The following is a 26,539-nucleotide window of genomic DNA, read 5'->3' as shown; positions in this document are numbered from 1 at the left end:
TAACCTATATCTGACCTATCAGTCCTCACCCTCAAAGGAAATCTGCACAATTCCTTCAAAAGACAAACTTGGGAACTTAAATTCATAGCTCTGCTAGGCACTAAAAATCAGGAACTGAATAGAGACACTGGATTTATGGCTTCTTACAACAACTTGTAACCTATTAACTCCACTTTTTGTCCTATGACTGCAGAGGTATTAATGGGCCACTCTACCTTGAATGATCCCTTACAATATGTGCTAATAACTTATGCTAAACAATCTGTTCCACCTTGCATTTTGTTGTGACACTGGGAGTACCTTGCCGAGACCTGAAGAAGAGCTCCGTGTGACTCAGAAGCTTGTCTCCCTCACCAACCGAAGTTGGTCCAATAAAAGATATTCCCTCACCCACCTTGTCCCTCCTTTAAGATCAAGAGTTTCAAAAGTGACTAGCCATGTAGGGGCACCCAAAAGGAAACCTCTTAAAGGGCACTCACCCTTTGAAAATCAGGTCCCTTTAAAGGATTTCTCAATGGGGGGCACCAAAAATCAGTAGGCACTTTCGAAAATCTTGGCTGTGGTCTACTGGACTGGATTGGGAATTCAGGAAACCTGCATTCTTTTCCCAGCTCTGGCGTGCTGGGCAACCTTGGCACATCACTTCCCTTTGCTGTACCTCAGTTTCCCCATCTGTAAAATGGGGATAATGATACTGACCTCCTTGGTAAAGTGATTTGAGATCTACTCATGAAGGTATTATTATTACTAATGGCTAGACTTGGCCCGAGGAGTTACTCTGTAAGGAGTAATCCCAGGTACCTGAGTCCTGAGCTATCTACACTGGAACATGACACCTATCTGTCTAGTGGCTGTAAAGTCAATGACATAATCATGCCACTAAGGTTGTTTACTATCACAGTGTACATATGTTGCCCTAAATCTAGTCGCTTATGTAACTGTATCACTCTCTTTCAAATGCCGACTTGCTGCTCAGCTGATAACACACACTGTAAATTCTGTGGGTTTATTGTACTGATCTACTCTGCTGATTGCTACTGGCTCTCTAGTATATTAGCCGCTGATTCAACAGAGGTCCCCATGGGTATTTACAGGAGTCCAGAGCTTCCAGGATTCCTTGTCATCATGCTGAGTGAGAGCAGTTCAAAGGTCAGATCCTCAGTCAGCGGAAACAGGCATAGCTCCTTTGCAGCCATTTCCATCAGCTGAGAAGCTGTGCCTATGTTTCTATATATAGCAACCTGCCTTCTAATATATCCTTTAAATAATTTTTAATGTTGTAAGCGGGACTCATCCCTCGAGTGTCTCTTTGTGGCTGGGTGCAGTATTGTAGTCCTTTCCCTGCTCCTGGTGTCCCTGTAGGAGACGAGGTGGACGAAGTTTTCTTCAGGCAACTAACAGAGTTACTGAGGCCCTGATTCTCATGGGGGACTTCAATCACACCGATATCTGCTGGGAGAGCAATACAGCAGTGCACAGACAATCCAGGAAGTTTTTGGAAAGTGAGGGGACAATTTCCCGGTACAAGTGCTGGAGGAACCAACTTGGGGCAGAGCTCTTCTTGACTCGCTGCTCACAGACAGGGAAGAATTAGTAGGGGAAGCAAAAGTGGATGGGAACCTGGGAGGCAGTGACCATGAGATGGTCGAGTTCAGGATTCAGACGTGAGGAAAAAAGGACTTTGGACTTCAGAAAAGCAGACTTTGACTCCCTCGGGGAACTGATGGGCAGGGTACCATGGGAGAATAACATGAGGGGGAAAGGAGTCCAGGATAGCTGGCTGTATTTTCAAGAATCCTTATTGAGGTTGCAGGGACAAACCATCCCAATGTGTAGAAAGAAGAGTAAATATGGCAGGCGACCAGCTCGGCTTAACAGTGAAATCCTTGCTGACCTTAAATACAAAAGAGAAGCTTACAAGAAGTGGAAGATTGGACAAATGTATGGGGAGGAGTATAAAAATATTGCTCAGGCATGCAGGAGTGACATCAGGAAGGCCAAATCACACTTGGAGTTGCAGCTAGCAAGGGATGTTAAGTGTAACAAGAAGGGTTTCTACAGGTATGTTAGCAACAAGGTGGTGGTCAGGGAAAGTATGGTCCCCTTGCTGAATGGGGGAGGCAAACTAGTGACAGAGGATGTGGAAAAAGCTAATGTACTCAATGCTTTTTTTGCCTCTGTCTTCACAAACAAGGTCAGCTCCCAGACTACTGCACTGGGCAACACAATATGGGGAGGGGTGACCAGACCTCTCTGGAGAAAGAAGTGGTTCAAGAATATTTAGAAAAGCTGGACAAGCACACATCCATGGGGCTGGATGCACTGCATCCCAGGGTGCTAAAGGCGTTGGCGGATGTGATTGCAGAGCCATTGACCACGATCTTTGAAAACTCATGGCGATCGGGGGAGGTCCCGGATGACTGAAAATAGACTAATGTAGTGCCCATCTTTAAAAAAGGGGAGAAGAAGGATCCAGGGAACTACAGGCCAGTCAGCATCACTTAAGTCCCTGGAAAAATCATGGAGCAGGTCCTCAAGGAATCCATTCTGAAGCACTTAGAGGAGAGGAAAGTGATCAGGAACAGTCAGCATGGATTCACCAAGGGCAAGTCATGCCTGACTAACCTAATTACCTTTTATGATGAGATAACTGGCTCTGTGGATGAGGGGAAAGCAGTGTACGTGTTATTCCTTGACTTTAGCAAAGCTTTTGATATAGTTCCCACAGTACTTTTGCCAGCAAGTTAAAGAAGTATGGGCTGGATGAATGGACTATAAGGTGGATAGAAAGCTGGCTAGATCATCGGGCTCAACAGGTAGTGATCAATGGCTCAATGTCTAGTTGGCAGCCGGTATCAAGGGGAGTGCCCCAAAGGTTGGTCCGCAGGCCGATTTTGTTCAATATCTTCATTAATGATCTGAAGGATGGTGTGGATTGCACCCTCAGCAAGTTTGCCGATGACGCTAAACTGGGAGGAGTGGTGGATACGCTGGAGGGTAGGGCTAGGATACTGAGGGATCTAGACAAATTAGAGAATTGGGCCAAAAGAAATCTGATGAGGTTCAACAAAGACAAGTGCAGAGTCCTGCACTTAGGATGGAAGAATCCTATGCACTGCTATAGACTAGGGACTGAGGGGCTAGGCAGCAGCTCTGCAGAAAAGGACCTGGGGTTAGAGTGGACGAGAAGCTGGATATGAGTCAACAGTGTGCCCTTGTTGCCAAGAAGGGTAACAGCATTTTGGGCTGTATAAGTAGGAGCACTGCCAGCAGATCGAGGGATGTGATTATTCCCATCTATTCGGCATTGGTGAGGCCTCATCTGGAGTACTGTGTCCAGTTTTGAGCCCCACACTACAAGAAGGATGTGGAAAAATTGGAAAGAGTCCAGCGGAGGGCAACGAAAATGATTAGGGGGCTGGAACAAATGACTTATGGGGAGAAACTGAGAGAACTGGGATTGTTTAGTCTGCAAAAGAGAAGAATGAGGGGGGATTTGATAGCTGCTTTCAACTACCTGAAAGGGTTTTCCAAAGAGGATGGATCTAGACTGTTCTCAGTGGTAGCAGATGACAGAACAAGGAGTAATGGTCTCAAATTGCAGTGGGGGAGGTTTAGGTTGGATATTAGGAAACATTATTTCACTAGGAGGGTGGTGAAGCATTGGAATGGGTTACCTAGGGAGGTGGTGGAATCTCCTTCCTTAGAGATTTTTAAGGTCAGGCTTGACAAAGCCCTGGCTGGGATGATTTAGTTGGGGATTGGTCCTGCTTTGAGCAGGGGGTTGGACTAGATGACCTCTCTCAACCCTGATATTCTATGATTCTATGTCAACCTCACCTGGTGGAATTTCAGTGGGTCAGCCCTCTGGCCAGGTCACACAGCCAAAATGAACCCCTTCTGGGGTGGCAGAGTCCAATAAACAAACACTCTCTCTGGTCTCACCAAAGTCTTCATCCCTGGCTCTAAACCTTTTAAATTCAGCCCTTCACTCTGGCTTCCAAACAAGTCCTGTCCCATTCTTGGGGCTTAGGTTAGGCTTGTCCTCCGATTTTTGGGGTTTACACCACTTTGCTGGTGGGGGACTCAGGCCTGCCCACTACTCCAGATCCCAATCCAGGGACCTGATAAACATCAGCCATATACTGCTCAATTCAGTTTAGGGTGACCAGACGTCCCAATAAAATCGGGACTGTCCCGATTTTTAGTTCTCTGTCCTGCATCCCGACCGATGCATGGTGGGGATGCCATTTGTCCTAATATTGCAGCTTTGGCCACTCTGGTGGGTTTTTTTTTTTTTTGCTTCGGCAACTCCGCTCCGGCCACTTTTTTTTTTTTGCTTCCCCCATGTGTCCCGATATTTTGTCCGTTTCATCTGGTCACCCTAATTCAGTTTGCAGTTGCTACTTCCCTATGGTGAACACCTTTTCAAAAGGTAAAAGTGTGACACATGCAGGAGCCCTGCCCACCTCTGTGGCTTCACCCCTGCTCCTCCTCTCCCCCCCAAGGCCCTGCCCCCTGGCCAGGCCAGAAGCTGGAGCCGGGCCATGGTAAGAGCCACCCAGGGATCCCCAACTGCTGTGGAGAGCCCCGGACTCTCTGCCTACCTTGGGTGTTGGGATTGGGATGCCCGAGAGCAGCCCCCACCCATGTCCCTGCCCTCCTGGTGTCTCTGCCCTGGACAGGTCCCGCTCTCCCTGCTAACCCAGCTATACAAGTGCAGCCGCAGATAAACCCTGGCTGATCCTCAGGCTTCTGTGGCCAGAGAGAAATACTTGTCCCTGCTCCTCTGCTCCCAGCCAGCTTCCACACTGCCCTGCTAAGGGCCTGAAGCTCCTTTTACCTGAGCCTGCTGGGCTCTGACTGTCTGGCACTAGTCCTTGGAAGGTCACATATCTGTAGTTTCCAAGATGACTGCTCCCGACAGGCCTGCAGGAGCTCCTTTGCTGCTTCATTCCTCCCCCTTTGCTGCTTCCTGGGGCAGAGTGTACCAGGACCATAGAGCCCCCTGTAGAGAGCCCTAAAGGTCCAGGTGCACCCTGTCACAGACACCTTCATCTCAATGAATAGGCTGCTCATACAACACTTACCCCCAATGCTCACCTTTGAGACGTTTCTCTGTTGTCCTTTGGGTCATGTGCCCAATATGGACAAAGCTGTGGGGCTGGTTCCTGTGAAACATGGTCCAGAAAGGCTGGCACAGCTGGACTTCAGACTGCAAAGTCCTAGGGAGTAGCTATTCCAAAAGGCAGGTGGTACCAGGGACCACTGCCTATTTGGGCCATTCAATATTGGCACCAGATTTGTGGTGATAGAAATAATGATTAATTCCAGAGGGGAGAAAGGCATTGGCTTTCTTTGTGTCATTCAATCCTTGGCTCTCTGCTAGAGTTGGGTGAAACTTTTCACACTAAACTATTTTTTGGTGACAAATGCAGATTTGGTGACACAAAAATATTTTGTGAGTTCATGTGAATTTTGCCATATTGTTCATTTTTGGGAACCCTCCTCCCCAAATTCCTGAAAAAAAATCAAATTGTAACCTTTCAGTGTTTTGGCTTGAACCAACTTTTCATTTCAAAATTTCCTTTCATTTTATTTTTTAAAAAAATCTAAAAATGGTCAAAATCTAAATGAAATGTTACAATTTTGTGAAAACAAAACATTTTGTTCAGCCCTAAATATTGCTTTTATCTTTGTGATTTGCCAAAAAATTTGAACATTTGTGGTTTTGGTTTGACCCCAAAATTTTTTCTCTCAACAAATGAAATTGTTGAAATTGCCAACAAATGGAAAATTCCATTATTCACCCAGCTGTAATCTCTACAGAGATCGGCTGCAAGGGTGTATCTCGCTCCAAGATGGCATAAAATACCCAGAGATCAGAATTTAAAGTTTTAAACAGGTGGTTTATTTAAAAAGTAAAATAAAAACAACCAGAAATACAACCAAACATAAAAAGATTGAGCCAGATGCAGGACATTTAGGCAAGTTTCAATATATCTTAAATGTTCCTATAAGTTACCAAACTTACAACTACAAGGGCATACACTGTGTCTACACTGTGTAAAAAACCCATGGCACAGAGTCTCAGAGCCTGGGTCAGCTGACTTGGGCTCTCAGGGCTATGAAATTGCAGTGTAGATGTTCAGGCTTGGGATGGAGACCAGGCTGTGAGATCTTCCTGAACATCCACACTGCAATTTTATAGCCCTGCACAAGGCCTAGTCAGATGAGCCAGGCCAGCCGTAGCAATGCAGCGGGTCTTTTATTGTAGGGTAGACGTATCCAAAGGATGACTGTTACAAAGGTCACCTCCCGCTAAGGATCCCTGATTTCCAGATAGGCTTTTTATAGCTGGAAGAAATTTCCCATGATTGCTTTTAAAGGACCTGATACAAGGTCTATAGAAGCCAGTGGGAGACTCCCGCACCCCACCCACCCACCTTTCCCCTATAAGGCTCTTCTCAAAAGAAGCCAATAAGCAATTAGAGAAAAATCACTCAGTCATACTACAGGGGAGAAAAAAGCCACACCCATCTGTTTGGGGACTGGCTACACCATGAGGATAGAAATACTGGTTATAAACCAATGGCTTCCTTCTTGCGGCACCCATATTTGCCTGGGAGGCCATGACCCCTCTGTCTAGATAGGGCTCTCCTGTGCACTGGCTACTCTCCAGCTGCCACGGGGACCAGGGGCAGACAGGTGCAAATTAGAGCATCCCTCAAGGCTGTTTTAACTAGCTCAGGGTCAGGATTCCAAGCTGTCCCTCCCTGTTCCTGTGCTGGGTTCTGTGCTGACAGAGGGTTGAATGGGGGCTTGGGAGAGCGCAGCTAGATACACGGGTGATTGTCACGTTTGTTTGGAGTTGCTCCTGCCCCAAGTGTCACTCTGGCCCCCTGCCTGCTCCCAGATCTCTCTGCCCAGGGGGCACTCATGCACAGGTGATGTGCTGCCCCCTTGACAGATTCATTGACCAATTCCCCATGCAGCCTACAGGGAGCGCGGGCTAGATGTTACCTCTTGGTTCAAGGTAGACCAGGCTGGGGAACATGCTTTAAAGTCTCATCTGTGGGCAACACACAGTCGTGAGCCCGTCCCGGAAGAAGGGGAGAGCAGGTCCCTTGGAACTCAAGACAGAGATCGGGGTGGGCAGAACATTGGCAGTAACTGAAGGAAATCTGTCATGCAGGCAGGGGGCCAGAATTTGCTCCTCAGAGAAGGAGGAGCTGCTGCTTCTGCTCTTGGGCCAACTTCTCCTCAGGTTCTTTCTTGGGCCTCCCACTCAGATTGGTTCTTCGGATCATAGGCCACATCATTGTAAGTTGGCGGACAAGGCAATTCTGCAGTGGGCACCATGAGGTCTGCCCTGATGGTATTGGGCACAATCAGCATGGACTGGAAAACAGAGAAATCGGCCTCTCAATGGCATCATCATCACCACCACCATCACCTGCATGCAGTCTCGGAGGAACTGAGCCAATGCCCACCGAGGTCCATGGACATCTCTCCAGTGATTCCACTGGACCATGTCCTGTTCACCAGCAGCATCTGCTACATCCACTGCCATCTTCTTGGCATCATCTGAATCATAGTGGCCACCATGCCCATGTTACCCAAGCCCCACTATTGCCTCCCTGAGATATGCTCTGCTAATCAGGGATGGCGTTAAATGGAAGCGAACCTCTTGCCATGCTTCCCAGACATGGAGCTGGCCAGCATCCCCATGGGATCAAAATGCTCACCTCATGGGAGTTGAGGCGGGTTGCCCGGCACCAAAAGAGTGTGGTGGCGACGGCAATGCAGAACTCCAGGATGGTGAAGATCAGCAGCACGATGGAGATCCCATTCCCGGCCTGCTCGAGAACAGAAAACCACAACAGCATAGCCATTAACACCCTATACCCCTGACCAGGGCTGAGGCTGCTGTGTGCTACATACAACTCACACCCTCTCCTGCCTCGAGCTGCCCCCCCCCCCGAGTCCATTCCTGGAGGCACAAAAATCCAGTTCCAGTTCTTCTCCTTGTCCAACGGGGTAAACCAAGAATCCATTCCAGTGGCTCCCCCTGGTGTCATCTCAGACTTTTCTATCTACCAGGATGCTGCACTCCAAGGGCCAGATTCTTCACTGGTGTAGATCAGCTTTGAATTGGCTTCAATGGAGCAACACTGATTTACACCAGCTGAGGATCTGTCCCCAGTGTCATTCTCAATCCATGTTTGCAGGGTTATAGCTGGGTGGGCCCCAGGATATGGGTGAGACAAAATCTTTTATTGGACCAACTTCTTGACTTAGACTTCAGTGCTAACAAAGAGGAAGCCTCATTCCTTTTCCAAGGGAATCTATCTCAGGGTTTATGCCTTGCCCAGTGCATGATGGGGCAAAGGACTTGGGAGTTTTGCTGGTGCTGTGTGAAGATTCAGGGAGTGTAGTTTAGGGTCCCACCTCTACAGAGCACTTTCATTCCAATTTTGACCTTTTTATACTTTTTTTCTTTAAAAAAAAATAAAGAACGGTGAAGTTTGCTTTGCAATAGTCCTCTCAAAATGTTCTGTTCTGTACATGCTGAAATGGGACATTTCAACATTTTCAAAACTGCTTTTTCCCAATTTTTCTTCCTAAACAAAACATTGTCACTGCTGGCACGTTTTTAAACATTTCAATTTTGACAAAAGCAGCATTTTTGTCTAAAAAGGGGGTCACTCTCAAAATACCAACCCATGGCAATGTAATTTGTGCCATGCTCATCACCTTGGCATCTGAGCCCCTCGTCACTGTTCCCATTCCTACACAGAAGGCTAGATCCTCCTCTCTCTCCATCTCTCTTAGAGCAACAACAGATCTCCCCAAGATGTTCATTCCAAACCAATGATCTGGGAATAGAAAGCTGCCAGCATGATCTGGACAGTCGCTTACCATCACTAGATAATTGTAGTAGTCATAGTTGGAGTGGTACAGTCCATTTATATTCAGGTCTATTATAAAAGCCACTATCCCAAGTAATGCAAAGATGGCACTGATGACATTCATGGTCTGGCTTCCTTTCACCTGGAACATACACACAGGGGGGAAGGGATATTGCTAGGTGTGGATGAAATAAATAATCAGCTGGAATCTGGTTAGTAACTTGCAAGTAATCTTGCAAGTAACTTGAACCAACCCTCTAATCTGAAACCATGGATCTGTATCTCCTGGCTTTGTCTGGACCTGGGGGATAAAAACCCACATTCTGGAAACCCAGCCTCTGAAGCTTTCCCGAGGATTGACCTGGAATAGGAATCTCCAGAAATCATGAGACGATGTTCCCAGCCTGGGATCTTGCAGATCAAAGAGCTCAGTAAGATTCGATGTTAATATGGAGAATGAGAACATCCATAGACACATTAGACAGGATTAAAATTAATTTAGACTAGATATAAACTTGCTTGCTACAGGGAACAAACCAGTCATCAGCTATCTGTGAGTAGGAAGGAACTTTCAATAGGGGCAGGTTATGGGGTTTCTTGCACCTTCCTATGAAGCATCTGATATTGGCCACCACCAGAGACAGGGTTCTGGGCTAGATGGCCTTGGGTCTGATCCAGTGTGGGAGTTCCTGTGTTGTTCGAGTTTGGAAGAGCATCTGAACTTTGGGTGTATAGCTGGCTCTCATGAGGTTGGTCCATAATTTGGTTATAGCTCCTCATAACATGGCTGCAGCTGTGCAACTAAGAACTGTTATTGGTGGACAAAGGTTACAAGCCTACATAGAACTCATTGGCCCCTCTGTATCCATCTCCCTGTTGTGTCCCTGTCCCTGGAATATATCTGAGATGATGGTTTTCCTCATTCAGACAAACATATCAGGACTTAGAGTGAGGGCTTTCCTCATCTTCAGACAAACCTACCCGCTGGACTGCAACATAACATCCCTCTCCACTCCCTGAACCTTTAATGGAGGGCAAACCTCCACCACATGCTACAGGGGGATGTCCTGAAATATCATCAGATACTTCAGGTGAACCCCACCTCTGCCCTGGAGAGGTTCCTCTCCATCATCAGAAACCACACCTCCTGGAGGAGAGGAGGAATTCAGCCTTTGTGTTCATCTGGTGCCTGGCATTCTGCTTTCACCCTGTTTTGAGTGGAGTTAACTAAAGCCTCCGAAGGGAAGGCAGTGCTAGGACTCACCGCGCATTCGGTCGGGCTCTTCTCGGCTCCGATAGAGAGGCAGCCAGAAATGATGAACTGTGTGGGGAAGGGGAAATCATCATTGTCAGGTGCACCTTGTTCATGGCTGGTTGCAGGGCTGCTACTAGCCCATCAGGCATCTGTACCAGATATGGCCTAGCTACAGAGCTTCATTATATACACCAGATGCATGAATTGTAAGATCCTTTAATGCACTGCTGTGAGTATAAGTAAGGCATGTCACACACAGCACTGCCTAGTGGCAGAACAGTATAATACAGCTGAGCATGCCATTACCCCAGACTTTTAGGTCAAAAGGGACCATCATGATCATCTAGTCCAGGGATCTCAAACTCAAATGACCATGAGGGCCACATGAGGATGAGTACATTGGCCCAAGGGCAGCATCACTGCCCCCCCACTGCCCCGCCCCGTCCCACCTCTTCCCTGCCCCCATTCCAACCCCTTCCCTGAAATCCCTGCCCCAACTCCGCCCCCTTCCTGCCCCCAGGGGGTGCAGGAGGGGTGCAGGGTGCGGCAGGGGACTCAGGGCAGGGGCTAGACCATGGGACAGTCATACAAACCCAGTCCTCGGTGGGTAGAGAGGAAAGAAAAATGGGCTGGTCATGGGAAGCCAGTCTGAGGTGGGTGGAGAGGGGAGAACATGGGATTGTCATGGGAAGCCAACCCAATCTGGATTCATTCAGTTCCATTTATGCTACTCACAGACACTCCTCCCAGGAATGGAATCTCTCCAATCACAAAGACAGAGGTGTAAACATTGGTGATGGTCGTCAGGACAATCCCAAAGCCGATATGCATGAAGCCCATCATGATCTGGATGGTCTGAGAGAATGATCACAGCAGTAACATGGGTCACAGTCATCCCTGCCATCATGCTGCTGACTTTACAGAGGGGTGCTCAGCAGCTCTGAATTTCGAAAGCACTGTGCAAATGCAGCATGGGCTAGGCACGGGCCACTGAGGGCACTGTTGCAACTTATAACCGAGTAGCTTGGCTTTCTGAAAGTTGAGAGTTCAAACCCTGCTGTTGACTCAAGCTGGGGTCAATGACATAAATATCAGTTAACCCTCCCATATTTGGTAGATGGAGAAACTGAGGCAGAGCAGTGAAGTGACCTGCTGTAGCTCTTCCACCCAACCAACCTGGGTTTAGTGTTCAGGAGTGGTTGACTCCTAGCCACGCTGAGCTCAGGACCATAGGCCAGAGCCAGAGGAGAACAAAAGATGGGGAAAGGTTGGAACTGCTGTGTGATGAGTTCTGACCTCCTCAGTGGTGTCTGGGAAGAGCATCAGGAAAGGCCCTCAAGGCAGGACAGTGCAAGGGCAGGATTCCTTTTTCTGTGGGGAGGTTACCCATGTCCCCCCAGCATTTCCCCCTCCATGCCTGGCCAGCAACCTTCCTTTTGGGGGCTGCTCTTTACCCAGCCTGAGGGGGGTCCTACAAAAAATGCCCCCCACTGCGCCAGAGCAGAGCTCTATAACCCCCTAGCTAAGATGCAGCTCTGCAGAGACCTCAGCCTCTGCCAGCAGGAGAATGGGCCTATGAGTCTGCCACATGTGGGAGCTGCACTTTGCTCTGCGGAGCTCCCTGCAGGAGAGAACAGGCCCAGGGGGTTCAGTGGGGCTGCCAGCCTCTGACCTCCCAAGAGGAGGGAGGGAGCAGGCTGGCCATGGAAGCCAAGGCAGAGCAGAATGCCCTCAGGTGGGCAGTCCCTGGAGCCCTCCCCCTATGTCCATGCTGGTGCTAGGACTCTGTTCTCCTGACACTGACCAGAGCCCCTGCTGCCACTACACACCCTGGCCTGCTGCCAATCCCAGGGCTGGCAGCACCTGGGGGGTGCCAGCTGGAACAGGTGTCAGCCCAGGTCTGCCTGACCCTCCCTCCCGCTCCCCTGCTCTCTCCACCAGCTGGAGAATCAGGCTGGCAGGCCCCTGAGCAAGAGGCAGGGTGACCAGATAGCAAGTGTGAAAAAACAGGAGGGGGGGGGGATAATCTGCCCCTAGACAAGACTAAGCCCTAAATATCAGGAGTGTCCCTATAAAACTGGGACATCTGGTCACCCTTGCATGGGGGTCACCTTGCCACACAAGCGCCTCTCAAGGAAGATTTCAGAGTGGCGGCCCTGTTAGTCTGTATTAGCAAAAAGAAAAGGAGTACTTAAATAAATTTGTTAGTCTCTAAGGTGCCACAAGAACTCCTTTTCTCAAGGAAGAGCAGCCCAGGCAGGCCCCCCCACCCCGAGGGGCAGCTCCAGGGGGCTTTGGCTAATGGATTTCTAGCCCAGGAAGGAGCGCTGTGATCCTCGTCTGACAACCCGCCTAGCACAGGCCAGGAGGGGGATGCGCCCCACCTCTCCCCGGCACTCGGAGGCGGCTCAAGCCCTGCCAGTCCCCGCACCCCCCTGCCCAGTGCAGCCCCCCCCCGGCCCACTTTTCCCATCTCTCTGCCACACTCACCCCCATCACTCGGTTCTTCCCCTTGGGGATCGTCTCCGCCGTGTACATCACGGCGCGTCTCCCCAGCCGTATGGTCCCCTCCCCTGACATGGACGCCAGCGGGGTGTTCGCTCCCAGCCCTGCGGGGTCCCCGGCGGCTGGACCCGAAGCTGCATCAGCCCCCCAGCGCCACGCCCGGCTGAGCCTGGCCCACGAGCGCCGGCCGGGCTGCCCAGCTGGGGAGGAACCGGGGCGATCCCACTGGCTGCCGCGGAGGATGAGCTCACGGAGACAGAGGCGCTGGAGGACGCGCACACGGCAGGGGAAAGGCGCGGCGGGGGGCGGGGGGGGGGGGCCGCGGAAATTTATTCACAAGCGCGAGCTCCAGCCCTGATCAGGCAGGAGCAGCAACCGGGCGGGCAGCCCTAGGGTGGGGGGTGAGCTGCAGGGGCCCCGCGGCTGCGGCTGCCCGTGCCCCGCCGTTCAATCCGTTCAGGGAGGCGAGGGACGGAAACGCCACCGTCCCGGGGCTGCTGAGGTCGCGGGTCAGAGGCGCAGAGCGAGAATGGGGGGAACCGCTATTTACACAGCCGCCCCAGCTGGAGGAAAGTGAAAACTCTCGTTTGCAAGGAGCCGGGAGCAGGGAAAGGTCTTCACGCAGAGGCGCACAGGCTCCGCGGGCAGGGTTAGATGCGAGCACTCAGTCCAAGCCCACTTGTAGGGAGTGAAACAATCAGCCAACGGGAAGAGCCAGCCACAGCACTCAATGGCCTCATGCAGCAGGGAGTCCCACAGGCCCTGGGACGGCTTCCTTTCTTTTCTTGAAAATGTCACGGCCATTCATTTCATTGGGTGACTCCCTTGCTCAGTATACATGGCCAGATCTTGAAGCCAAGAGGCTTCTGGCAACTTGGTGGCCACTAAAATCCAGCCTCCAGAATGCCTATTTTCTGCTGCAGCAGAGAGAGCTCTCTGACACTTTAGCCCTAACTTAACCTCTACCCTCACCCTGAGGTCACTGCCTCACCCCAGTATCCAGAACCTATAGAACCATAGCGAGCAGGCTTTTCTGGTTCCCCCGTGGTCCCCCAGATCAATAGAATGGAAATCTACAACATTCCCTGCAATTCTGGAGTGGAGCAGATGCAACACACAGACATATCAAGTTAAGCATAAGGCCTTGCTTTGCATCCTTATGCCCTGTCTGTGAGGTAGAGAAGCATTAGCCCTTCTTTTATAGGTGGGGCAATATGGGAAAACTTTCTAATTATAAGGGTAGTTCAGCTCTGGAACATTGTTGGAGGTTTCTAAGAACAGATGGGGCAAACACGTGTCAGGGATGGTTTAGGTTTCCTCGGTCCTGCCTCAGTGCAGGGGACTGGACTTGATGAATTCTCGAGGTCCCTTCCAGCCTTACGTTTCTGTGATTCTGTCATGGCCCTGCCCTGCCTCCCAGGGGTACAGCGAGTATAAATACAATAAAGATGGTGACGCACTTTGAAATCAATACCTGAAAAGCGATAGCGTTGCATTATACCAATAAAGAAGCCCAGATAGGGCATAAGCACAGACAATTCTGGTATCATTCTTATATAGAAACCCTAACTTGTGGGGAAACCGAGACAAGAAAGGTAGTGCAGAGCCAAGGGTGGCCAGCAAAAGGTGCTACAGGACCACCACCCCTCTCTCCCTTTCATTTGTTAAGGCAAACCCAGGCCCCCTCTGCTGACCTGGCACTGCTCCCTCTCCAGGGCTTTCACCAATAGCCTCATCACACTATATACAATGCTCCTACTCTGCTCATCATGCTGGGTCTATTCCCGGCACCCTGCTGGCTGCAGGTGTCTCTTTGACAGGAGGCTCCCAGCACAGCCACCTGGATGGCTGTATTGCTTTCACAGCTGGAATCCCCTTTGGAGTGTGTTGTGTGGAGTGTGATTTTAGGAGGTTAATATTATTAATTTGGATAGTATGGGTTATAGACTCACCAGTTAATCTGATTAGAAGATAATAAAAGGTTCTTGTCCCAGAATCAGGCTACACAGAGTTTGCAAGAGTTTACATGTAGCCTTAACAACTTTTATGAGATAAATGGAATAGTAATCAAATGGTAAAATAATCCAAGTTACAAAGGCAATAATACTGTTCTTGAGATACATATGACTAGAGAGCTTTTGATTAATATACTCACACCCTTCCTTGATAACCTGGTGGTAAGACACAAAGGACCAGCCTCACCTCTGGCATGCCAAGAGAGTTCAGGTCCAGGTTCCTCAGTTCTTGAGCAGTAGGTGCAGAACTTAGGAGAAGCTGAAGAGCTATCAAAGCTAACAGAATTTTACTTAATGGATTTAAAACTTACAATTAAGAACTAACAGACTAATAGACTAACAAGCAAGGCAGCCTGGAAACTTGAAGCTTAGAAACCCAGAAGCTTCCTTGGCATGGTTGGTCACCCCCCTTATTGAGCTTGAGTATTTGAGTTCTCCTATGTCCAAACTTAGTTTTCTCACCCACAAACTGTTGGGGTACACTTACTTCATAGGCTGGTATGTTTGTACGTATTGATGACATACATACATACTAATGACATTAGCTCATTCTCACATTTGTTATTTCTATCCTACCCGGTTATTTTGGTTCTTTCCCTATGGTTTACCTGGTAAGTTTAAAAGGTTATGAACTTAAGAAGCCCCCTATGCCAACCTGCTTCCACATATCCTTTATCTATCTATATTAAAGGTTGCAACCATATATGGACCTTATGCTTTAGCTCATCACCACCTATGTAGGTGAAAGATTCCCAGACATATATATGCTAACTTTGCCCAGCCAAAATACTTTAATATAAACCTATAAATATATTATAATAAAACAAATCAAACCCATACAAAAATAAGAAATGCATAAGAAAAGATATATAGGCAAGCAGACTAGCCCTATAGGCTACAAGTGGGACCCACCTCCGCCCCTCTTCTTTCAGCATCCCCTCTCCCTGCCTGACACCAGAATTTCCCTTCTCTTTCCTTTCTGCGCACCTGCTCCACAATCAGCATGTTTCATTTTAATTTTAGCCACTTTTAAACATTTTGGATTGATTTCATTACAAAAGCAAAGGACACTGAGACAAAGTCATTTTGAACCAAAACACCAAATCATTTTGATTTTTTCAGAATGTGTTTTAGGTTTTTGTTGTCCCCCCGCCGACCAACACAATTTGGCAAAACCAACACTAATTCCCAAAATGTTTTGGGGGTCGCCGAATCGGCATTTTTCATTGAAAAAAGTTTTGGTCACAAAATGTCACCCTGTTCCAATCACATTTGAGAATCAGCCTGAGCCCACTGGGGAAGAGGGTGCTCTGATCAGTGACAGAGGGACTGATGTTGGTTTCTGGGTGAACTCCTGCTTCCCCTAAAGCTGTAGGTTGCTTCTCCAGTCCAACACAAGGGCAGAGGGCTTGGTCGTAATTACCAGAGAAGGGAGTGTCCATCACAAGAGACCGAGAGGAGAGTTCAAGGGTTGGTCCATCCTGGGCCTTTCTGCTGACATTACCCAATGAGGGGGACCATGGAGCTCACCCCCCTGGAAAGGGTGACAATAGCATGACCTTCATGGTGGGTGGATCTTGCTAACGTATGGCACAGAGCGTAACATTTCAAATGGGGGGGGGAGTGAACTAATTGTAAAGCAACAGACCGAAACAATATACTGCCAAGAGCAAAAACTGAGCCAGACTCCAGCCATCTGCTCTAGTCTCAGTGGACAATATATACATTGTTTTCCCATAAGGGGCCAAATATGCAACAGCAACACTGCTGGGGACCTCTCTGCCTGACTATCCAACCCTATTCTCCAGCCAGGCTTTTTATAGCCACTGAAGAGATCCGTGAGCACTTTCTCTTAAAGTGACATTTTATACACAGATAGTTAAGAAGACAAAATAGCAGTTGATACCCACATGATTTCCAAATACCATTGGAGCCTTCTTTTTGAGTCAGCAGAGCAGAGTCCTATTTGAGTCAAACTGAGGATCCATATCTAGGAGCTATCAGTAGAGGAATACCCTTGCTAGCTGGATCAGAGGGAGGGAGGGATGGAAATGAATGGATGGGTGCTGAGGGTGGATGGTTTCAGAGTAGCAGCCGTGTTAGTCTGTATTCGCAAAAAGAAAAGGAGTACTTGTGGCACCTTAGAGACTAACAAATTTATTAGAGCATAAGCTTTCGTGAGCTACAGCTCACTTCATCGGATGCATTTGGTGGAAAAAACAGAGGAGAGATTTATATATACACACACACAGAGCACATGAAACAATGGGTTTATCATACACACTGTAAGGAGAGTGATCACTTAAGATAAGCCATCACCAGCAGCAGGGGGGGGAAAGGAGGAAAACCTTTCATGGTGACTAGCAAGGGTGGATGGGAGCATACAACTTGATCTTCCCTGTGCTGGGGAAGGGGGGACAAGGATGTGGCCAGATCCGCGAGACACTCATTCATAGGTCCATAAAACCAGAAATAAGAGTCTAATAACATCTGATTAATTGGGATCTGGAACTTCTTCTTGGCAACAGGCACTAGATCTGAACAGGGGCATCTCAGGAAGGGCTGGTGACATTTTTGTTCAAAACTTTTTAAAGTCAGAAATGGAGATGGGGTGATCCTGAAATGCTTCATGAATTTGTGCTGGTTTTGCTGAACTGGTTTTGCAACACAAACAACCTCCCAACCCTAAAAATATTCTGAAAAACTCAAGGTGTTTCACCGACATTTTCGAAAGGTTTAGAATTTTTGTTTGTTTGTTTTGAAAGGTCTTTTCTTTTAGAAATTTCATTTAAAAAAAGTTTTAAAATGCCCAAAATCAAAATGAAACATTTTGTTTGACCCCAGAAATTTTTTTTTAACTTCTTGATTTGCCAAACATTTCATTTTCAGCTCAACCCAATTATTCCCTTCCCCTCCCCTCCTCCCCCTCATGGTATGGAATTAGCAGGGAACTGAAAAAAAATCAGTTATTCACCCAGCTTTAATCCCAGTGGCAGACATTTCATGTGGAAACTGCTCATGGATAATACTTCTCCTAGGTCTGTGCAAACAAGCATTGTAAGAAAACTGAAATGTGAAAAGTGTGTTGGATTGGGGAGGGAGGCTGTATCTCAGGAACCCCAAGATCAAATGACCTCAAATTTGTGCCACAATCTCTATCCTGGCTCCTGAACTGGCATGCCAATTTTCAAGTCCATCTGATGTAGAAGGTGGATTTTAGAAAAGTTTGCAGAGTGTGGATGATAAATAGAAACTCTGGTGCAGTCTTGGCTGTGGTGGAATTCACTAGCCCATGATGAGTGAGTGGATGGGTAGGGAGCTGGAACAGATGGAGAGTTTATTCTATGGGGAAAGTTTCTGTAAATGTAAAACCAACAAGTAAATCAAGGATCGATTCCTCCCTTTAGGACAGTTCATTGCTTCTGGATCCCTCTCTGTTGCAGCTGAAAAGAAACTCAAAAGGGCCAGGTGAGTTACAGCATTTGCTCCTCTGGTGTGTTTGAGAGAGATATAAAGCCAGATCCTCAGCTGGACTGAGAAGGGACATGTGTGTGTGTGCGCAAAAGTGCCCTTGCCCCCATCCTGAGGTCACTTTCTTATTGGACAGTCCCTGTCCAGGCTGCTCCAGGCCTAAGGGGATAGTCTAGCAGCTATGGATTGCTGGATACATGACATGAGCCCCGACTGATCACTCTTCTTTGGGCCATGCCCCCTATGCCAGCAGTTAGGAGGCAAAGCAGTGGCTCTAGGATATCTAATTATTTCTCTTTATGGGTGTGATGGTGTCCACTCACACAGCAGTGTCTCCTAGTCTGCCCTGCAGCTGCTTTTGTACTAGCCAGCTGGGCCCTGATTGGCTGCTCTGTGCTGCTTCTCTCCAATTAGCTGCTTTCTGCACAGTCTCTCTAGGCCGCTTGGAGGTCTCACCTCCACTGCTCTTTTCTGGGCTGGAATATGGCGGGCCCACAAGGCCGCCACTAACCCCTTCCACTCCTGTGTGAAGACTCATAACAGTATAGAAAAATCTTTGCAGAGCTGGATCTGCAGGGTTTAGAGCTGGTTGTGCCGATAGAGCTTAGTGGCCTGGATCTGGCCTAGGATTGAGGCCTTATAGCTTATTTCTGCTCTGCTCGGAATGTTCCCCAGGGAGAGAGCAGTTTGGGGAGAGAAGCTGACAGCCTGTCTGGATCCTGGATGCTGCTCCTGCTCTGATAGAAAGGGGCCCCTGCTGAGTAAACCTGGGATTCATCTCACGGATACTGTTGGGTGATGCCACAGGGTGGTGCCTGTAGGAGGTATTGTGTGTAGAGGTAGGACCAAAGCCTGAATACACAAACCACAGTGGACTCTGAGGGAACTTGATACAGAGCTTTCAGTTACTCCCTCTCTGCACTGGGGGCAGGAACCAAGTGGGGTGAGGCTTCTATATTCTGGAGCTGTGCCTAGGCCTACCTGGCTCTTGTTGTAAGTTAGAGCTGCCTCAGGGCTGCTCAAACTTAGGCTTTGCTTTCCATGGGGCCCCTGGGGGTTTTGAGAAGCAGAGAATAGCCAGAATGTAGCGTACTCTGGTCATGCAACTGATTTCTACCCCTTATGCCAGAGGCTGAGATCAGGACTGGTGCAGAGTATTATCATAGAATATCAGGGTTGGAAGGGACCTCAGGAGGTCATCTAGTCTAACCCCCTGCCCAAAGCAGGGTCAATCTTCAACTAAATCATCCCAGCCAGGGCTTTGTCAAGCCCGACCTTAAAAACCTCAAAGGAAGGAGATTCCACCACCTCCCTAGGTAACGCATTCCAGTGCTTCACCACCCTCCTAGTGAAATAATGTTTCCTAGTATCCAACCTAAACCTCCCCCACTGCAACTTGAGACCATTAGTCCTCGTTCTGTCATCTGCTACCACTGAGAACAGTCTAGATCCATCCTCTTTGGAAGCCCCTTTCAGGTAGTTGAAAGCAGCTATCAAATCCCCACTCATTCTTCTCTTCTGCAGACTGAATAATCCCAGTTCTCCCAGCCTCTCCTCATAAATCATGTGCTCCAGCCCCCTAATCACTTTTGTTGCCCTCCGCTGGACTCTTTCCAATTTTTCCACATCCTTCTTGTAGTGTGGGGCCCAAAATTGGACACAGTACTCCAGATGAGGCCTCACCAATGTCAAATAGAGGGGAAGGATCACATCCCTCGATCTGCTGGCAATGCCCCTACTTATACAGCCCAAAATGCCGTTAGTCTTCTTGGCAACAGGGACACACTGTTGACTCATATCCAGCTTCTCGTCCACTGTAACCCCTAGGTCCTTTTCTGCAGAGCTGCTGCCTAGCCACTTGGTCCCTAATCTGTAGCAGTATGCCCATACTACACCAGCTGGGGATGCCCCCTGTGCAGCTGGTGCCCTGAGGGGACATTCCCACCCCTTTCATGCTACCAGAGGCTTAAGGGTCTTAAACTCAGACTCATACTTTAAGGCCAGAAGGAACCATCACGATCATCTAGTCTGCCCTCTGCATATTGCAGGCCACAGAACATCACCAATCCACTCCCATACTAGACCCCTAACCTCTGGCTGAGTTACTGAACTCCTCAAATCATGATTTAAAAAGTCTTCAAGTTACAGAGAATCCACCCATTCACAGTAGTTTGAACCTGCAAGTGACCCATGTCACATGCTGCAGAGGAACGTGACCATACCTCCCCCCCCATGGTCTCTGCCAGTCTAACCCAGGGGGATATCCTTGGTGTAATGGCTAAGGGAACCTTTGCTCTGAATCTGAATGTCACGACTCAGCCCGGTCAGAGCTTCACCTCTAAAGAAGCCCAGAAGGCACAGTCATGCTGCAAAGCTGGAACTCTCAGCCTTTTTAGCTCTAAAGCCAGGAAAAGATTGTAGGGTGGGTAGGAGGATGAGGACATGAACAGGAGTGACTCTGAAGGGCTGTCTCTGAATGCAGGAAAATCCTCTTTTCTAAGCATATCTCTGCCAAAATGAGTAATTAATCCCAGTAGCTCTGGGAATCCTTGAGCTATGACTTATATACTCATAGGAATACTGGGCTGGAAGGAACCTCGAGAGGCCATCTAGTCCATCTCCCTGCACTGAGGCAGGACCAAGTACACCTAGCCCATCCCTGACAGGCATTTGGTTGCCCATTTTAATGATATGATCACCTTTGATGGCTCTAATTCACCGTACAAGCTTTGCACCGATCAAGAACACCTCATCTAACATGTCCAGTCAAGACTTTCCTCCATGCAGCAAAGTTAGCCACATGCAACACAACCTTCCTTAGCTACACACTTCGTCAGCATAGCAAGAAATCAGGTGTAAAAATCTACACCTGGGTTATTTTCACAACTGCATAATGCTGAGCCCTTGAGCATACCATCATGAGCAAGAATCAAACCTACAGCCTTTGAAATGCAAGGTCTACTAACTGAGCTGGAAGTCCCAGCTTTACTAATAAAAGCTGCTGTTGGCTCAGTGATTGCTAGCTGTGGCCTAGCCCCCACTAAAGAGGGGCAGAGAGTCACACTGAGCATGGGTTACAATAACCATACTAGTTTTCCCTTACAGACTTAGTTGCACATAGGTAGCCCCTGTAGCTAGATACAGATCAGTAGCAGCAGCTGTATGGTGCTCTGTGCATTCTAGAATAAGTAGGAGTCATTTACACCATTGCTAAGTGGGGGTACAATTCTTCCACATTGGAATGAGTACATTTGATACAGGTGCAAATGACACAAGTAACCTTTCTGCTCAATGACAGGTTTCAGAGTAGCAGCTGTGTTAGTCTGTATTTGCAAAAAGAAAAGGAGTACTTGTGGCACCTTAGAGACTAACAAATTTGAGTATAAGCTTTCATGAGCTACAGCTCACTTCATTGGATGCATCCGATGAAGTGAGCGGTAGCTCACGAAAGCTTATGCTCAAATAAATTTGTTAGTCTCTAAGGTGCCACAAGTACTCCTTTTCTTTCTGCTCAATGTTTTCAGCAGCATCAGAGGCTGGTTCAAATATCTAGGTGTGTCTCTTAAAACCCTCGCACACACCACTAGCTCAAGCCCCCACCCAGAATTTCTGGGATCATTAAATACTTTTCCTGGATGCCTTTAATAGGCAGTACTGTCCCACTCACAAGCAAACTGAGTCTCTACATGAAGCAAGGAGAACTTAATTTGGGGAAATGGAACCTGGCATCAACTTGGGAAGACACAACATTTTATCTACATGAATGGTCAATAAAAAAGACTCCCCCCATGGTAACTTTGTCTGTAGGTCATTAACTTAGTTCTCCACCCATAGGTGTGAATATCCAAAAGGCAAATGTCCTGTACCACAGCCCTTCCCCATTTCCCACTGGCTGAACCCCACTCCAGGTTTGGAGTCAGCTTTTAATGTAGTCTTGCAGTCCGGGCATGCACTCAGACAGTCCTGTCTCCAATCTCCTGGGGGAATGCTATTTGATCTGCTCCTGAGACTCCACCCCCAACCCAGCTGCAATGACTTCAGCTTTATTTAGTGGTTGGCTAGAAAGAACCTCACCTCTCTTTCTGCAGCTTCCTTCATTAGTTTCAGCATTGAGCATTCTCGGTGTTGCCCCCCAACAAGTACCTGCTGCTACATCCCCCCAACAACAAAAAAATCCTCTCGACAACTGAGAGTGTTCAGTGGGAGAAAAATCAGTAGCACATAGGATCCTTGAGCAAAATCCTCCACAGGATACATTCATTGCCAAAAACTTTTCCTTTTTGCCCTCAGTTCCATTATGCAACAAATTCTGAGTTTTTGTATAGTTATGACAGGTTTCAGAGTAGCAGCCGTGTTAGTCTGTATTTGCAAGAAGAAAAGGAGTACTTGTGGCATCTTAGAGACTAACAAATTTATTAGAGCATAAGCTTTCGTGAGCTACAGCTCACTTCATCGGATGCATCACGAAAGCTTATGCTCTAATAAATTTGTTAGTCTCTAAGGTGCCACAAGTACTCCTTTTCTTTTTGTATAGTTATGGTGACTCCTGGACAGGGCCAGATTAATCTTTTGTGGGCCTGGCACCAAGCATATTTATGGGACACTACAGCAGGAGCACCAGAACCTCCCCCTGCCCCGCATCTTCCCCCCCCCACAAGACCTTGCCCCTCCTTTTGCTCCTTCCCCATCGCTCAATGCTCTCCACCTTTATCCCCCCCACAGGGGTTTAAGCAAAGAGAATGAAGTTGCTGTATGCTTTGCTTTATATGTCCATATACTTCCTTCCTCACAAACAAAAAAACCCCTTCATCATGTGGATCAATTAGCCACTTCCAAGAAATGCAGGCATAAACATGCATGAAATTTTCCACCATATATGAGCCTAGTTTGGTCCTTCATAACCCCATACAATTTTTGGCCACTCAGTGCATGGCACTTTCTAAAGCCAGACCTTAATTACATTTATTACTAAATAGTGTTTTAATGTGATAAATAACTGTAGTGTTTAATATCTTTGGCATCCAAAAATCAAAGACTTCTGGACATGGTGTCAAGGTTCCTTCCCACTCTGAACTCTAGGGTACAGACGTGGGGACTTGCATGAAAACCTCCTAAGCTTACTTTTACCAGCTTAGGTTAAAACTTCCCCAAGGTACACACTGTTTTACCATTTGTCCTTGGACTAGATTGCTGCCACCACCAAGCGTCTAATATATAACAGGGAAAGAGCCCGCTTGGAAATGGCTTTCCTCCCCAAATCCTCCCAAACCCTACACCCCCCTTTTCTGGGAAAGGCTTGATAAAAATCCTCACCAATTTGCATAGGTGACCACAGACCCAAACCCTTGGATCTTAAGACAATGAAAAAACAATCAGGTTTTTAAAAGAAGAATTTTAATTGAAGAAAAAGTAAAAGAATCACCTCTGAAAAATCAGGATGGTAAATACCTTACAGGGTAATCAGACTCAAAACATAGAGAATCCCTCTAGGCAAAACCTTAAGTTACAGAAAGACACAAACACAGGAATATACATTCCATTCAGCACAGCTTATTTTATCAGCTATTTAAACAAAACAGAATCTGATGCATATCTAGCTAGATTACTTACTAAGTTCTAAGACTCCATTCCTTTTCTGTTTCTGGCAAAAACAACACACAGCCAGAGAGACCCTTTGTTTCTCCATCCCTCCAGCTTTGAAAGTATTTTGTCTCCTCATTGGTCATTTTGGTCAGATGCCAGCAAGGTTATCCTAGCTTCTTAACCCTTTACAGGTGAAAGGATTTTTCCTCTGGCCAGGAAGGATTTTAAAGGTGTTTACCCTTCCCTTTATTTTTATGACACATGGTAACAAACTCTCTATAATAGTAAAATTATAAAACAAAGCAATATATTGTATATATACCAGAGCAGATATATACTGAGATTTCAATATCTGCACAGAGGATAAAATGCACAATTTCCAGTAACAATAGAAAACTCGTGTCTAATGCTCTTCTCACCGTGCTGCCTTCATCTATAACTATTCCTTAATTTCTGGGGGAAAGCACAGGGCTGGGCTAGCAGGGGGCTGCGGGTCAGGACTGAGGGGCACTGGCAGAGATGTGGGGGGAGCCAAGGCCTGGGCTAGCTGCCCAGTTTGGTCCCCAGAGAGAGGCAGGGTTTGAGAGCAAACACAGTGGGGAGGTGAGGGAGCAGACAGTATCTCCCTCCCTGGGGTGGCGTGGAGCTGGTACATACCTCTCGCCACCGAAGTCAGGTCCTTGGGAACCTGCCTGCCTCCCTCTCTCTCACCTCTTCAAGCCCTCCTGGCGGGGACACTGACTGTGGTTACTCCTGTAATTGGATTTTCAGTGTCTGGTCAGTGGTGCTTACCAGCACTGCCAGGTCTGCTTTTTGACCGGACTTTCCAGTCGAAAACTGTACACCTGGCCTAGGCGCCGGACTAGGGGACCATGGCCCCATCACTTTTAAAAGGGCAAGCGATGGGATTTGGAGAGGAGAGGGCAGAGAGGAGGCAGTGGCGGGCGGAGCCTTGGCAGGGAAGAGGCCAAGCGGGAGTGGAGAGAGGCAGATCAAGGGCAGGGCCATGGTCTGGGTACCAGGGCCCCTTCTGAGTGTGCGCCTGGCACCATGACGCCATTGGTGCCATTGAAAACCTGGTACTGCTCCTGGAGTGTCTGACTGAATTCTGGGTAGAAATCTTATGTAAATGAGCCAGCCCATTGGCCATCCTTTCCCCTGTTCACCAACAAATGGGAGTAGAGAGCTTCATACCCTCTAGAATTTTAGGCTACTGGGCTTATGCAAAGAAGCAGGGAATTGGGCTCTAAATCAGTGGTTTTCAAACTTTTGTACTGGTGACCCCTTTCACATAGCAAGCCTCTGAGTGCGATCCCCCTTTTAAATTAAAAACACTTTAAAATATATTTAACACCCTTATAAATGCTGGAGGCAAAGTGGAGTTTAGGGTGGAGGCTGACAGCTTGCGACCCCCCAATGTAATAACCTCACGACCCCCTGAGGGTCCCAACCCACAGTTTGAGAACCCCTGCTCTAAATATATAGCAGGGAAACATGTTAGTTGTGAGAATTTGCTGACATATATAGGCCACCCAAGATTGCAGTTACTTGGCTTCACAGTGGAATGATTATTTCCCGGGATTGCCTGTAAGGAAGGCTAAGCTGCTGGTTGAAAAGAAAGAGCCAGTACTCATCTGGTAGAAATTGGCATTGCTTCTTTAACTTCAATAGAGCTATGCTGATTTTCACAAGCCGAGGATCTTTCCTATTACGGAAATTCTTAAAGCAGAGACTTGAGAAAATGGTAGCCAGTAAGGATCAACTGAATCATTATGGCTAGCTCTGTTCAGAATTGTGTCAAAAAAGTTTTCCATCAGAAAAAGCTGGTGGAACTACATTGGCATTTGGGTTGTGGGATTTTTTTGGGCAAAACCTTATCTATTTTGATGAACTTTCCTAAGAAAAATAATTTTCTACACAATTCTTTTTCTTGTTGGAAATGTTTTATTTCTGAAAAACTTGGAATTTCAATTTGGAAAGAAACTGTTTTGAAATGTATTTTGTTGCATTTTTAAAATCATTAAGGGCAACTGCTAGCTAGTACTGACGGAAACATCTTATTTTCTAGCAAAACATCTCCTGTTTGTGCTTAAATGATACCTTGTAAGGTAAGGCAGGATGTTACAGGTAGGGAAACTGAAGCTCAGAGATGCTAAATGACTTCCCCCAGTTCACACTTTGTGGCAGAGCTGGGAATTGATTTCAAATCTTCCCAGTCATGCCTTCATCCTCAAGGGACTCTGGTACCTCCTCTTCTGCATTCCTATGCCAAGGAGATAAAATAAACTAGAAAAAGTGACTTAAGATCCACTTTGAGTTTTTTAATGGAACAAAAAAAATGATTTCTAAAAACATCAGGATCGAGACACCACTAAAGATGGGGGGAAAAAACCTCAATGTAGATCACCTGCCGAACCCATCCCTCCAACACAGGAGCCTATCAGGCTGCTGACGGTGTTCCTTTATCCGCTACAACACATCTGACTGAGCAAGGCAAGTGGTGTGGGGAGTTATTACTGCAAGTGTTTAACGGGTGGGTGAGAGGGAAGGATACATAATGGAGGCGGCCTTTGAGGTAGGGAGTGATGGAGAAGAGGTATCTGGGAGCACATAGGGAGAAGGACTGGAGATTTCAAACTGTTCTTTTAGGGACCTTTCAGCTACTTTTAACTAATTTTTTTATTGCAAACTTGTTTAACTGGCAGTCCATTCCAACTGTATTCTGAAGTCAGTGGAATTGCCCACATGCATTAAGAGAGGCATCTTAGCAGGGCTGGCTGAAAATTTAACCGTTTGTC

General features: G+C 47.6%; 1 protein-coding gene and 1 long non-coding RNA gene across 4 annotated transcripts; both read right to left on the bottom strand.

Annotated features, from left to right (window-relative positions):
- Positions 1-734: 734 nt before the first annotated feature.
- LOC122460723 lies at positions 735-15,601 on the bottom strand. The gene is made up of 3 exons (XR_006282192.1): positions 14,830-15,601; positions 5,412-5,415; positions 735-747 (listed from the first exon to the last, which is right to left on the bottom strand). It is a non-coding gene; the product is annotated as an uncharacterized LOC122460723 (long non-coding RNA).
- On the bottom strand, positions 5,895-23,827 carry LOC119857572 (membrane-spanning 4-domains subfamily A member 15-like). 3 transcript variants are annotated; one of them, XM_043516890.1, is made up of 6 exons: positions 23,769-23,827; positions 10,903-11,022; positions 10,177-10,233; positions 8,923-9,054; positions 7,749-7,859; positions 5,895-7,401 (listed from the first exon to the last, which is right to left on the bottom strand). In XM_043516890.1, the coding sequence occupies exons 2-6, from the start codon at positions 11,008-11,010 to the stop codon at positions 7,264-7,266; spliced, it is 546 nt and encodes a 181-aa protein (XP_043372825.1). In that variant the 5' UTR covers positions 11,011-11,022; positions 23,769-23,827; the 3' UTR covers positions 5,895-7,263. The 3 variants fall into 3 exon arrangements, with proteins under 3 accessions (XP_043372825.1, XP_043372824.1, XP_038262605.1); XM_043516889.1 differs by lacking the exon at positions 23,769-23,827 and adding an exon at positions 12,658-13,365 and having other exon boundaries at positions 8,758-9,054; XM_038406677.2 differs by lacking the exon at positions 23,769-23,827 and adding an exon at positions 12,658-12,977.
- Positions 23,828-26,539: the final 2,712 nt, after the last annotated feature.

Source organism: Dermochelys coriacea, chromosome 6, assembly GCF_009764565.3.
Source record: "Dermochelys coriacea isolate rDerCor1 chromosome 6, rDerCor1.pri.v4, whole genome shotgun sequence".
NCBI classification, from domain to species: domain Eukaryota; kingdom Metazoa; phylum Chordata; order Testudines; family Dermochelyidae; genus Dermochelys; species Dermochelys coriacea.
This window is presented reverse-complemented; position numbering and strand designations above follow the sequence as displayed.

Excerpts from the sequence above, each read along its gene's own strand:
- LOC119857572 (XM_043516889.1), bottom strand. The coding sequence starts at position 12,747 with ATGTCAGGGGAGGGGACCATACGGCTGGGGAGACGCGCCGTGATGTAC. Across the intron at positions 11,023-12,657 it reads GGAAGAACCGAGTGATGGGG|ACCATCCAGATCATGATGGG; the intron begins GTGAGTGTGGCA and ends TCATTCTCTCAG. Across the intron at positions 9,055-10,176 it reads AGAGCCCGACCGAATGCGCG|GTGAAAGGAAGCCAGACCAT; the intron begins GTGAGTCCTAGC and ends TGTATGTTCCAG.